This window comes from Homalodisca vitripennis, unplaced genomic scaffold, assembly GCF_021130785.1.
Source record: "Homalodisca vitripennis isolate AUS2020 unplaced genomic scaffold, UT_GWSS_2.1 ScUCBcl_10430;HRSCAF=19317, whole genome shotgun sequence".
NCBI lineage: Eukaryota > Metazoa > Arthropoda > Insecta > Hemiptera > Cicadellidae > Homalodisca > Homalodisca vitripennis.
The window spans coordinates 1-13,391 of record NW_025786546.1 but is presented as its reverse complement, the minus strand read 5'-3'; the positions used below and the strand labels follow the sequence as shown (position 1 = coordinate 13,391).

At 30.7% G+C, this 13,391-nt stretch overlaps 1 protein-coding gene across 1 annotated transcript; it reads left to right on the top strand.

The window, feature by feature from the left end:
- Nucleotides 1-4,359: 4,359 nt before the first annotated feature.
- LOC124374836 (ras-related protein Rab-21-like) lies at nt 4,360-11,866 on the top strand (the record flags this gene model as incomplete). The annotated part of the gene is given in 3 exon segments (XM_046832983.1): nt 4,360-4,692; nt 8,356-8,523; nt 11,748-11,866. Coding segments are annotated over 3 exon segments (434 nt in total), but the record flags the coding sequence as incomplete, so codon positions are not given.
- Between the last annotated feature and the right edge of the window lie 1,525 nt (nt 11,867-13,391).

Here is a 13,391-nt window from a genome sequence, read left to right as displayed (position 1 = left end):
ATATATATATATATATGGGTGGAGTTGATTTTCGTGATTGTAACTTACGGGACAAAATATGCCGACGAAAGTTTTTGATAGCCTATGTCTTCCATATTCTTTTCATGATAAGTTTCTATGCATGGAAACTAAACAGGAAGCTTCTTCGTATTTAAGATGGTATCGCCCAACTGTTAAAATTTCGAAAGTATTTGGCTCTACTTATACTAAAAGAGTATGAAAACCCTCCAATCAAAGGAAACATCTATATTACAAATGTAATATATTTTGGTAAACATTATAGTTTCAATTAACTATTTTTTTAGATTTCGAAATAACATTTATATTTTAAAGAATACTTCTTCATATATCATATGATTTTCCTTGTGGCCGAGTAATATCCAAATAGTCACAATAATAGTCTTTTACTTGTTGTAAGGTTCAAAGAAAGTAGTCTCTGTGAAAAGTACCCTTTTAAATGACTGTTGTTATTTAAAAACAGAAACATTTTGAAATATTTACAGGTTTTATGAACTGCTAATTAGAACACAGCTAATGCTAATAAATTGCGAATTATTAGATTAGCTCCATTTCACATTCCTCTTAGTGCAACGTCAGAAAAACAACATTGTCAGAGACTTGACCTAGAATTTGGAGTCCACGCCTAAGGAGGAGATAATTATTGTATAAAGGCGGCAAAGAAGAAACTCAAAACAAACTCAAAAATACCTAAATATATTAATTTAATTTAACAGATCAAACTTACAATGTTCTAAAGACAAAAATTGTAATGTCATTTGCAGAGAAGCAAATGTCTATAACACAAATCTTAATTTTACATAAGCTTTCGAACTTGGCTTAATCACTGCACATTTTCTCCCTCTCAGTCAATCATCTCTTCTACATACTCAACACTTTTCGCAAATACAGATTCCACAAATTCCTTTTTGTTTTCTTTTGCAGTACTGATAACAGTCTGAAACATCCTTATTTTTTATTTTCTCAAGAAACTTCCTAGAACAGGGTCGAAAGTCAACGAATTGTAACAGGTCTATCAGATGTCATAAACTGGAACGGCTAGTACATAGGGTGGTAGCTCTTTGATGCTGTAAAAGTTCCAGTAGACTTATACAGCAGTATGCAGTAGGATTGAATTTTATAGGAATTGCCTTTTTTTATTTGCCATTTTTAAATTAATGTAAGAATAGCTTTTACTCCCAGTCAAACATCATGTAAGGATTATGAAGAAGTTTAAATTGTGATGGGTTTAGCTCGGTATAGAACAATGTTTGATAAGTATGGGTGCACAGTTTCTATCTATTGTTTACCTTTCAGGCCAGATTTCATCATACCAAAGTTGTTGTCGTACTTAACAAATTAATGTTCACTAACAGGACATAATAAAAGCACTTCAAAATTACATATGGTTTTCATATGGCAACATGGTTTTACAACAGAAAAGTCCTTGGCGGCTAGAAGTTTCTTACTGTGAAGAAATACATAACCTTGTACAGTATTCCTAATTTTTTTGCTTTGAAGTGATTCTAATATTTTAAAGTTAAAATTAAACTTTGCTCCCTTTTAATAGATAAAATTTAAAACGTTGTGTATATTGTAACATAACATATGGTAATATAGGTACGTGAAAAATAAAATAATATATTTAATAACTCTAATATAATAATCTTCTATATATATAAAAATGAATGTTTGTATGTTTGTCCTTTATGGAATCGTGAACTATTGGACCGATCATGATGAAAATTTGTACGTATATGTATTTTTCCACGGAGAAGGTTTATAAGCTATGCCCATCCCTTTCCCGATTCAGGATTCCGCCCACTGGTTACAGAAATACCCATAAGAAATGCATTGCAGCAAACATATGTTAACGTCTTTTCAAATTTTAATCAGCTGTTCTTTGTAAACATATATTACACTTATAGTTTTTAAAGCATAGAGTAAGCTTAAGAGAAACGACAAATTTTGTTTTTAAACTGTTTTTGCAATCACTGTTAAACATAGACTTTACTATCCAGATAATACAATTCAAAATTTGACGTAAAAATTCACCTTTAACTGCAATATTTTATTTAATATAAACCATGCTCATGCTTGATCAGAAGAGTAATGCAGATATCATAATTTACTATCTTACGTTGGCTACAAATATAAAGAATGTTATAAAATCAACCTTAGTTGTTTTTTTTTGACAGAAGTATGGTTCTCAAAACTCCGTGTGTACATATTCTCTCGATCGAGACAACAAAGCAAGCTCAATCGTGGCATCGGGAGATATAACTAATTTAATCTAAAATTTATTATAGTAAAAAAAAAAATTTACTAAGTAATATAAGGACTTCGGTTCTTAAGATTTGCGTGCGAAGCCGTGGGTAACAGCTAGATAGAGGCAGGAATATGGTACATACCTTCATAATACGCCCAAGAGGCTCACGATGGAGACGACTATCAATTATCTCAGCAATGTTTAGAATGTGATAGAAAAAGAATAAGTGAATATAGTGTACTGTTTTTCAACGGGAAATTGCGTGCGAAGCCGCGGGCAACTTTTGCAAAAAATTATTGAAATGCGCAGCAAAGCGCGCCGGGCCTGCTAGTATTTAATAATATATAAACAAAAGAGATTAAAAACATTAACATATTAATGTGGGTTCTATGAAAGAAGGGCCTATGAATTTATCTGTTAAAAAGGTTGTACCAACATTATGAAATAAAACAATCACCTACAATTTTGTTCTAATACAGGTTACAATACGAAGAATCCAATTTAACATTCTCCCAAAAAAGGCTCATAATACCATGGGTTCTTATTGTGCCTTCCATCTCAATACAAGAAAGAAGGCAAACACTCATTTAAAGTTATTTATTATTTGTTAATTAATTTAAAAGGCAATACCAATATAAATTCGACAGTTAAGCATATTTATGAATGCATGTAAGATAAATCCAAGTTAATTATAATTATATTTGTATATTATGATTAAACTTACGTACTAGAAACATTTAAAATTAATTTCAAGACTTTATAGATGCAGTTTTAAGTACATTCATGGGAAATATTGCAATTGCTCCCAAAAGCTAGCCGAGGTAGAGAAAAGGTATTGATGTAATATTCCAATTCTAGTATGAAAAATATAAGTTGACTTAATCGTATTAACGTTTTATAAAATATTTTATTTGTTGATATTTAAATATTGCCCTCATTTCAGTAAGACGAAACGATGGACAAGTAAGTACTTAGTAAATTAAGTAATTATAAGTTAAACCCAATAATAATATTAGTTTAAAGAAATTGTGTGTGTGTGTAATGGTTCAAAACATTTATGAATTTTCATGTATCTAAGTTCACTTCTTCAAATAAATATAAATTGTATAAATATTTACAAAAAAGAAGGTAAGGAATCACACAAGAAAAACAAACATCAAAAATAAATACAATAGACCAGCGGCTGATGGTCCATGACACGACGTATATGAATAAGTAGAAGAAAAATAAATTTTACTTAATAATTAAGACGCTTTGGGTGTCTTTTCTGAAATACCAATTGGTGTGCAGTCACTTTTTTCAATTTCAATTTATTAAGGTTTTTAAACAATTTTCAGGGATCTTATTTTTACCTTTGATAGATTGCAAATTTTCTAAATGATGTTGTTTGTGTACATTGCTAACGTGACTGGCTAAAGGCTTTTCTAAGTCGTTATGGACAATGTCAAATCGATGGCCAGTTACTCGTATACGTAAAGGATCAGCATCACATTTGTGTACAGCATCACATTTTTTAATAAGATTATATTAAATTACAATCTGTTTAATTTGAGAAGAACAATAAGTAATATTATATATAGAAACACAATTAACAATTAAAATTGTGCTAGATATTAACCATTATTAACACTAACGTAATTAATTCAAGAAGCTAAAAGGTAGTTGCAGGATACCAGATAGGTGGAGTCTGTATACATCTTTAGAATTATCAAGTAGATTTACCGCCAGGTGGTTAGGGTAATCTTCTAATCTTGAAAGATAATTACGACTGAATTTGATAATTTTTTCTTTGGCTGTTGGGGTGTTCAAATATCGACGTTTTATAGGATACATAACAAGACGCTTCTGCAAAATTTCTTAAATATTTTTATTGATAACGTTAAAGTATTTTCAAATTTGAGTTGCTTGCTGTACTCTATATTTGCACACCATGTGTCCATACAGGTTTTAGGATAGTTTTATATAATAGTATCTTGTTCTTCTTTAATACATTTTAAATCTTATATTAATTATATTTGACAAATACCTTTTCTCTCTTTGTATCATTGTATAAAAGACCAGCTGGTCTATGTTTATAAACTGTCATTGTTCAGATGTCTTTGAGTCGCATAGCATCTCGCAAGTGTCAGTGTATGTAGTTAAGTCTGTTAGGAGACAAATTTGGAAAGTTGTGTTGTTATTGAATAGTATTACAAACATGCGTAAAATTTTGGGTTCTTTTATTTAAGTGTATTTCATAATTATTGAAAAACCATATTCTGATCTTAAAGCTCATAAATATGGCGAATTCACCAATGGGTAGTGGAAGTGCAAATAATTTTAGCTTTAAGGTGGTACTTCTAGGAGAGGGTTGTGTTGGAAAAACTTCCGTTGTTTTAAGATATGTGGAAGATAAATTTAATGATAGACACATAACTACACTTCAGGTTTGTTGATAATGTATTATTTTTGTCATGTTTATTGTAGGCTGCTTAAACTGTACAATAAGCCATAAGCACATGATCCAATAAAAAATTATGTAATGGGAAGTAATTTGGTTAAACAGTTCTCTTGCATATTTTGTTTAATTTTAATATTTTGCTGTGACTAAGCATTTAATCTTGTTTAAAAAGCACCAAAAATTAAATATACTACATGCACATTATATGTAGAATATTTTTGTCCATATACATTTTTAAAGCTGATTTCAGACAGGTGTTAATATAATTGAATCTCTACATGTAATTGCGATAGACAGCCTAGACTAGGCTTACTAAATGGTTTTTCATTCTTATTCAAACACAAAACTATCACTCATATTGGTTTTATTATTTTGCTATTGGGCGTCCCTAATTAATCAATAAATATTTTATCAAATTAAAAACTATTATATTGTTTTACTAGCAAAACAAGGTTCTGTTTGTAAACTGTAAACATGATTATTAAAACTTTTAGTTGGCTTTACCGAAACAATAAGGAGATGCTGAACTCTTTCAAATCACTTTTGTCTTAACCCTAGAACTGGTGATCGCTATACATCTGATGAGAAATGTGATTTAACAGCAGCTATCACCAGAATTTCACTCTATTTTATTAAATCATATAATCTAAAATATAACACAAACAAACATTATGCAACTTTAGATTGTTATAATACAAAAATTAATTTCCAGAACAATCACTAAAAAATGTCAATACTTGTGACATATTTCTTGCCACACTATTTACATCCTTTTTCTTTAAACCGTACTCCCTTGTAACACATTTTGTATACTTTCTTTGCTCTATGTTTTCTTGCTCCTCCTAAAAAAGGAGATAACATCAGATTAGTGGTGACCAGCAGGTGTTGCTCATGGAACAAGAAGTTCTTGTTGTATACTCCTCATTGAACAGTCCAATGTCTCTTCAACTGAGTAATAGATATCAAGTGTTTATTTTTGTGAGCATTGGGTGTTATGTTAAAGTTCAGAAACCTATTGCAGGTCAACCAATTGGTTATTCAGTTAAGTTCCAACAAGTAATTCCTCCACTTTTTGAACCATTACATTGTCTTTGACGTAGCATCTGTAGGATGACATCTGAGTTGAAAGATCAATCCCAAATTTGGCCTTATCACCTAGGTGTAAATGCTTTAGATAGTTTTAAGTTTTTTATCAATGATGACTAAGGGCTTCAATAATTGCAGTCCAACCACTGTTTTTGCATGACAATTTCAGTCCTGTGGAATGTGGAGATTGTGTTCCAAGTATGAAAGGCATCAAAGAACCTTTAAGAGTAACAGTACAATTATGCCTCTGCAGTAGCTGGGGAAAAAAGGACACAATATTCATGCTGCTAACCAAGAAATGACATTTTCGTACTATAAGATAAAGTATCACATATGGAGTTGTATGCCCAATATAAACATCATTTTATAAAGATAGTAATGACAAATAAGCCATCAAATTGTAAGGAAGAGAAAAACTGCATCTGTTCAGACAGTACACCTTAAAAAAATGTTGACACTCTACTGCTAAAACGTAAGTGTTGAAGTTGGCAGATAATGTTACTGTAATCAATTTTAAACAACTGTGGTCACAAGTGATGAAATCTTTGCCCTATATTCAGCTTCTTTTGCAATTACACAGGTTAACAGTGTAACCATGAATCATTTTATCATTTTTGTTATGTTTGATAACTTAGGAGCATAAAATTGTTATTTAGGTCACCAGAAATGTTTAAATTGTGTGGGTTTTCTTTTATATTTGTCATCAATGGCAGATATATCACGCAGAAGGTGTAAAATTTCATCTGATAAGTTTTGTTATGTATGTGGCCAGTCTTTAGTGAAAATTCAAGAAAGGCTGACGACTAAAGATGTGAAAAAGCATATTTTTTTATACTTTGGGTGCAAGATTGGAGATCAAGAGAAACATTGGGCTTCTCATGTGTGTTATGTCAGCTGCAACATCACTCTCGTTCAATGGATGAAAGGTAATAGAAGGTCTATGCCATTTGCTGTATCTGGATCAGCATTTTCTGAAAAGAAAATGGCCAAAAAAACTTATTTATCAGGTGAAAGGAAATGTTTCTAATAACACCCTAGTTAGCCCTAAGCAAATACTTCTTCCCCCACTTTATATCAAGATTGGGTTGTGAAAATTTTGTAAAGGCTATAGATAAAAAAAGGATCATGCTTCATGCATTTGGTTTACCTTTTTCCCTAGGTTGAGCCAAACTAAAGGAGGGCGTTTTTACTGGACCCGGACATCAGAAAAGTAATTTGAGATCCTGAAAACTTAGCAAAAAGAAACTTTCAGCTTGGAAATTGTTTGTCGAAGTGGTTCAAGGTCTTCTGGGCAGTAAAAAAGATGCAAGTGCAAAAATTCATGTTCAAAATCTTTTTAAAAACATATAAAGCAATGGGGTGTCACTAAAAATACATTTTCAACACTCCCATATTGACTTTTATCCTGCAAATCTTTGTGCAGTAAGTAATGAGCAGGGAGAACGCTTTCACTAAGATATCAGAACATTGGAAATGAGATACCAAGGCCGATGAGATCCAGCGATGATGGGGGCTACTGTTTGGTTTTTGAGAAAAGAAGATTTAACGCCACAGAAAGGAAAAAATAAATGTTGAATGGGACAAAATCTAGTTTTTATCTGATGCTATTTTTTTTAATATTGATGAAATTACACAAACAAATGTCATATCCTTACTAATTTATTCATCAGCAAGTCTGTTTTTATCCAAAATAAATGATTTGAAAACATACAAAAATTTAATTGTATGCCAAACAGAAATTCTTCTCTAACAGAAAACTATATGTCCTAGGCTATTTTCAATGGAAGTTTTGAACTTTATAGCCAAGAAAAACTTTTTGTCAACCTGTGTTATCAGAGTTTATACCTGTTTTACCACTGTTTTACTAAAATGTGACAGGTCTGTGATATTCTGTTGTTTAGTGTATATGTAAGAAACCATTAATAGGCTTCTATGTGTATAGGCATTAATATGTGTATAGGCTACATATATAAGTTTAATTTCTCCTCCATAATATGTGCTTCAAGTGAATACAATTTTCCACTGTTAAATCTATTCCATTGTTGACTGTAATTCGAAAATTCACTGATTCTGTTATCTATTGGGAAAAAAGCTTGCACTTCTTGGCAATTTTTACTTCTATGCTGAGAAGTTAGATGGAAGACAACACTTTGAAAAACTGTTCCCCAAAATATTAGGCAAATTAAAACCACTTTCTCTATTTGTTGGGTTTTTAATAAGTCTTGCAATGCTAGAACCATCTGAAACCATGCTTTCCATGACCATTAGAACCATGAAATAATAATTATATATGCAATAGGTTGTGTTTATATTTAATCTGCTTTGGTATTCTTCTGTAGAAAAATAAGTGCAATTGATATTATTAAATTTTCATCGTAATAAAAAAAAACTAACTATGGTGACTAATTCAAGAGTGTTAGTTATTGTTTTCATTGTATGTTTATTAAATAAGAAAATTTTGATGTACCTATATATATATATATATATATATATATATATATATATATATATATATATATATATATATATATATAATGAAAGGAGTACATAATTTCTGTTATAGGCTTCTTTTTTAAATAAAAAGTTGAATATCTTGGGCAAGAGAGTGAATTTGGCAATATGGGACACTGCAGGCCAGGAGAGGTTTCATGCATTAGGACCAATTTATTATCGTATGTCAAATGGTGCTATATTAGTATATGACATCACTGATGAGGATTCTTTCCAGAAGGTAAGATGACATTAATATTTGCTACAAATTAATTAATGATTAATTTTATAAAATTTTTAAATTTAAATCATTACCAAACATTAAAAGTTTGAATGTTGAATAGAATATGTATTAGCAAATTGTAGTAATTATAAAGCTAACCAAATGTTCATGTGTTTGTCCACAAAAATAACTGACCAAATTGTTCAGTAAATATTGATATACAAGGTGTGTTCAGAAAATAAGTAGCGTGTAAAAAAGAAAAAAGAAAATAAAACAATGTTTTTCACACTATATTATTTCTACATGAAAGCCCAAACCTTAATCTATTTTTCGACTTAGTTTCCACCAATCTTCAAACACTTGTAGGGGGTAATCAATTTGTCTATACCCTCTTCATAGAAGGTTCCTGCCAACAAATGCAACCACTGCAGTTATCACTTCATCATCGGTTTCAAAGCATTGGCCGCCTAGCTTGCACTCCACATGCAGGAACAAGTGGTAGTCAGACTGTGCCAAGTCCGGGCTGTAGGGTGGGTGATCGAACTGCTCCCAACAACATTGTCAAACCAAGGAGCGTTACTAGCAGTATGGGGCCAAGCATTGTCATTGAGCAATACAATTCTGTTACTGAGCATTCATCTAGCTGTTTGTTTTCAATTGCCTGCCTTAGTTTTCTTAAGGTTTCGCAATTCCTTGCCGCATTAATGGTTTCACCTCTTGGGGGAAAATCAATCAGCAAAACACCTTTCCGATCCCAAAAGGCAGAGCACATGATGTTTGTGCATACATTGTCATCTTGTATTTTTGTTTCTTTGGTGATTGCGTGGTTGCCACTCCATTGACTGCTGTTTGGATTCCGGTGTGATACAACGGACCCAAGTTTCATCACCTGTCACAATTTTGTTTAAAAAATCATCATCATCACTGTATCGTGTGAGAAAAGTCAAAACACTTCTGAGTCTCTTGGTTTTGTGCACGTCAGTGAGCATTTTTGGAACCCATCAGGAATACAGCTTGCGATAACCCAAGCAGTCCGTAACAATTTCGTACAAAAGAGCGAAATTTGTTGGAAATTGTCAGATAGCGTTGTCTTAGTGAAACGTCTGTTCTCTTGGATTTTTTCATCAACTGCCCTTCATCGGTGACGAGAGAAGGCCAACTGCTCCGATTCTCATCATGCACATTTGACTGCCGTTGAACATTCTAACCCACTTTTCTCACCATCCCGTCTTCCCCGTAAACATTTTGAAGTTGATGATAAATTTCAGCCGGTTTCTCTTGCATTCAAAAATCTTATAACAGAATGGGTCTCAAAATTGGTGGAATCACTAATTGTCTTTAACATTTTAAACGTTCAGAGAAAACTGAAAACACAACATAGAACAACTAAAATGACGTAAACAAGGACGACTATTGCACATGCATGGAACACCGATTTGCACTTTGGAGGCAGTAGAATGAAACCGTATTTACTTTCTGAACACGCCTCGTACAATTAAAATCCTTTCTATTTTATAATACATGTTTCAAAGTAACTACAGTACGAAAAATATCTTTGAAAGCGTAGACATTTTTCCTGTATTATTTATTAATAATGTAAAGAGATGTATTGAATATTTTATTAATACTAGAACTATTGCAAGAAACTAATCTTTGATACTCATGCGCTGTTTAAACTATACATCTCAGGCTTAAGTGCATTAAACAATAGTCTTAAACTCTTAGTCATTATCTTCGGCATATAGCTTTGTAAACCACTATTCAAAACTTGAAAGTTTAAATTAATTTTTAGCTCCAGTTTTGTTAATATACCATGACTGGCTGTGTTACCTGCTTGTTGAAACGTACAGACTGCCGGGGATGGTGTTGCAATTATTATTGTGCATGGCTCGCTTGCGCCCAGAATTGCAAGAAGAAGTTGTAACAACTGTTGTTTTAATATATTTGACCATTTCTCACGAGAGCAATCACAGGTCACAAATCAATTGCTTGCTAAGAAGCTGTTTTTAAAATATTTCCATTATTTGTGTTAGATCTGTTTGTGCGGCAGTGTTTTTTATTGAGTCAGACATAACAAATGGTCTTTAAGTAGTTGATGTTTTGCTCATAGGCAACCTAAAAGAAAACCACTATATTTTTGAAAAAGCTGAAAAACATTTTTTGAATTCAAAGAGACATATTTTAAATTAAGATTTTTTTTATATTTTATAATAATTATTTTAATTGTTGAATAAAGCATCTTGGAGCATTGGAAAGAGTTCAATTTAATATCACTAGTAACACATTTTCTAATATTAATTTCATTCTTGTGAGGCCTTTCAGAATCAAAGAATAAAATTAATATTTGAAAATGTTTATTCATTATTCAGTGGTATTAAATTTTTATTCTCGTCAGTAAATATTATGGAAATAAATAGGCCTAAAATAGGCCTTTAAAATCCTGGTTTGTATTTCCATGTTGAATTGTGGTTACTTTAGAACTAACAGGATCAATGAAGAAATGTCATTATATTTTATAGAAAATATAAACATATATAAACTAGCTTGTTCCCCATCTGACAATAAATTAATAGTCAATTTGGTTTAGTTGATACTAACTTATAGTTCTTATATAAAATACGGCAATTAAAATTTGCAACATATCTTCAGATTTTTGTGTTTTAATTTTATATTTTTTTCAATTTTTTTTATATATAAGTTTATGAGAACCGTTAAATGAAGGGTTTCAAGGCAGGCTAATTTGTTGTGATAAGCTGAAGAGACTTAATAGTGAAAAAATAAATAATAAGTCTATATTTGATCTAAATTTAAACAATTTTACCATACTCCTTATTTTAAAGATGATATAGATACTGTACCTAATTATTAACATCATTTGTTACAGTAAAAAATAAAACAATATTTTTTGAGTATTGTGAATACATTTTTTTTATAATTACCTTTTTTCATATCAAACTAGACTTTATGATAAGTACACTATATTGTTTAAACTGCACTCATTGACAAAATAAAATAATATTTAAAAAATAAATGACAAACCAAGTTTATTATAAGAACGTTTTTATTTCACTTTGTGAAAAAATAATAATTAATTAATTCTAAGGATGTTTTCCAGGAGCAGCTAGAAATTGTTTTGTAAATGTCTGATAATGTAATATTTGTGTTTTTATTCTCTGTTATAGTTAATGATTTAATTTAATCTACAAAGATAATTCAATCTGGTAATGTTTGTTTTATTGCAGGTGAAAAATTGGGTAAAAGAATTGAAAAAGATGCTTGGAAGTGATATTTGTTTAGTTATAGCAGGTAATAAAATTGACTTGGAGAAGCAGAGAACTGTTCCAGTTGAAGATGCTGAGGAGTAAGTTGCAAACAAATAACTCATCTAAAAGATTCTGAAAATAATTTCTTATTGCAGTGGTGAATCAAGGGAGAGGCGATTAACCCCCCCCCCCTTTGTAAACCTGTAATGTCACGACAGGATGGTCACACCATGGGGAATTTAACACACTGGAAAAAACAGGAAATAAGCCGGGGAATTTAGTAATTGAGTTTTAGAACAAGGAAACTGGAAAAACTGATTTTTCTGTTTTAGAGTTTATGAAATTAAGAAATAATTTTAAAAAGTTTTGAATCGGGAGTTGATGAATCCTGTATATTGTATTTTTTTTATTATCCGTTTAATTGTGAATGAAGATTGGTGACATTCGGATGATGATGTCACAGAATTTTTTACAGAATGTATAAAAAAATATGATTGAGTGTCAGACAATCCAAACTTCTTAAAAAAAAAAACGTACACACATTTATAATATTAGTAGTATAATATTATAACAAATACTTATTAGCAGTGTTTGATTTGAGGTGAAAATGCACTATACCGTAATCTGGTACCTGTTTCAGAAACAAAAAATAAGCACTTGTGGTTTGTGTTGGGATCTTTATCCTGCACTTTAGAAATATATAAAAACTATAATTTTCAATGTTTTGAACCCCTTTTCTTCTATATCTCCCAGATTGCCTTGTGAGGATACAGTTCCACCACCTCTAATACAAATTGAGCACTGCTTAATAGTATCAACCAATACTTTGTCATATATTTTCTATAAAAATCTGTATGTTTTGGTAAAGTATATTTTATACTAAAACTATATATTTATAATTTTTGGTTATATTTTAAGGGAGATCATACCTAATGAATCGGTTTAAAGTTCATTAAAAAAATTCCAAAGTATAAATTGTTAAAAATGTTATCCAGTTTCAGAACATGTTTAGTTTGTTGGTTTTATTTTAATGTGATATGGAGCATTTTTCTGAAAATTTTCATTTCTTTAGTGACAATAGAATAATATTTGTTCATGTTTGAAAATATATTTTATACTATATATAGTAAATTGCCATGAAATATCAAAAAATAAACTGTGAAATGTATACTTTATTGCAACGAGAATGTAAGTGAATAAATTACCAACATGGCAACAAACACTATCAATGTCAAGGCTGAAAAATTGTATTACATCATTCCTGTTATTATTGTTCAAGACTTGAACAATAACAACTTGAATTTCAGGAAAAAATATCAATTGAACTTGACATACTAATTGGATTTACCCACTATCAAATGCCACCACCACTTTATTGACAAAATTTGTTATTATATATATTGCTATTTCACATGGACGTTTGAATGGTGGCACTCTACATTTGTTGAATTGTTACAATTCATTTTTGTTACAATGCCAAATTCTTCACCAGTTGTTATAATTCCTTATCAAGGAATAGTGAGGTAAAACCCTTTATGGCCCTTATGGTAGTTTAAGTCTGCATTGTTTGACATGGAAATTTATATAAATTGTTTTGTCTGCATATGTAAATAATAAATACTT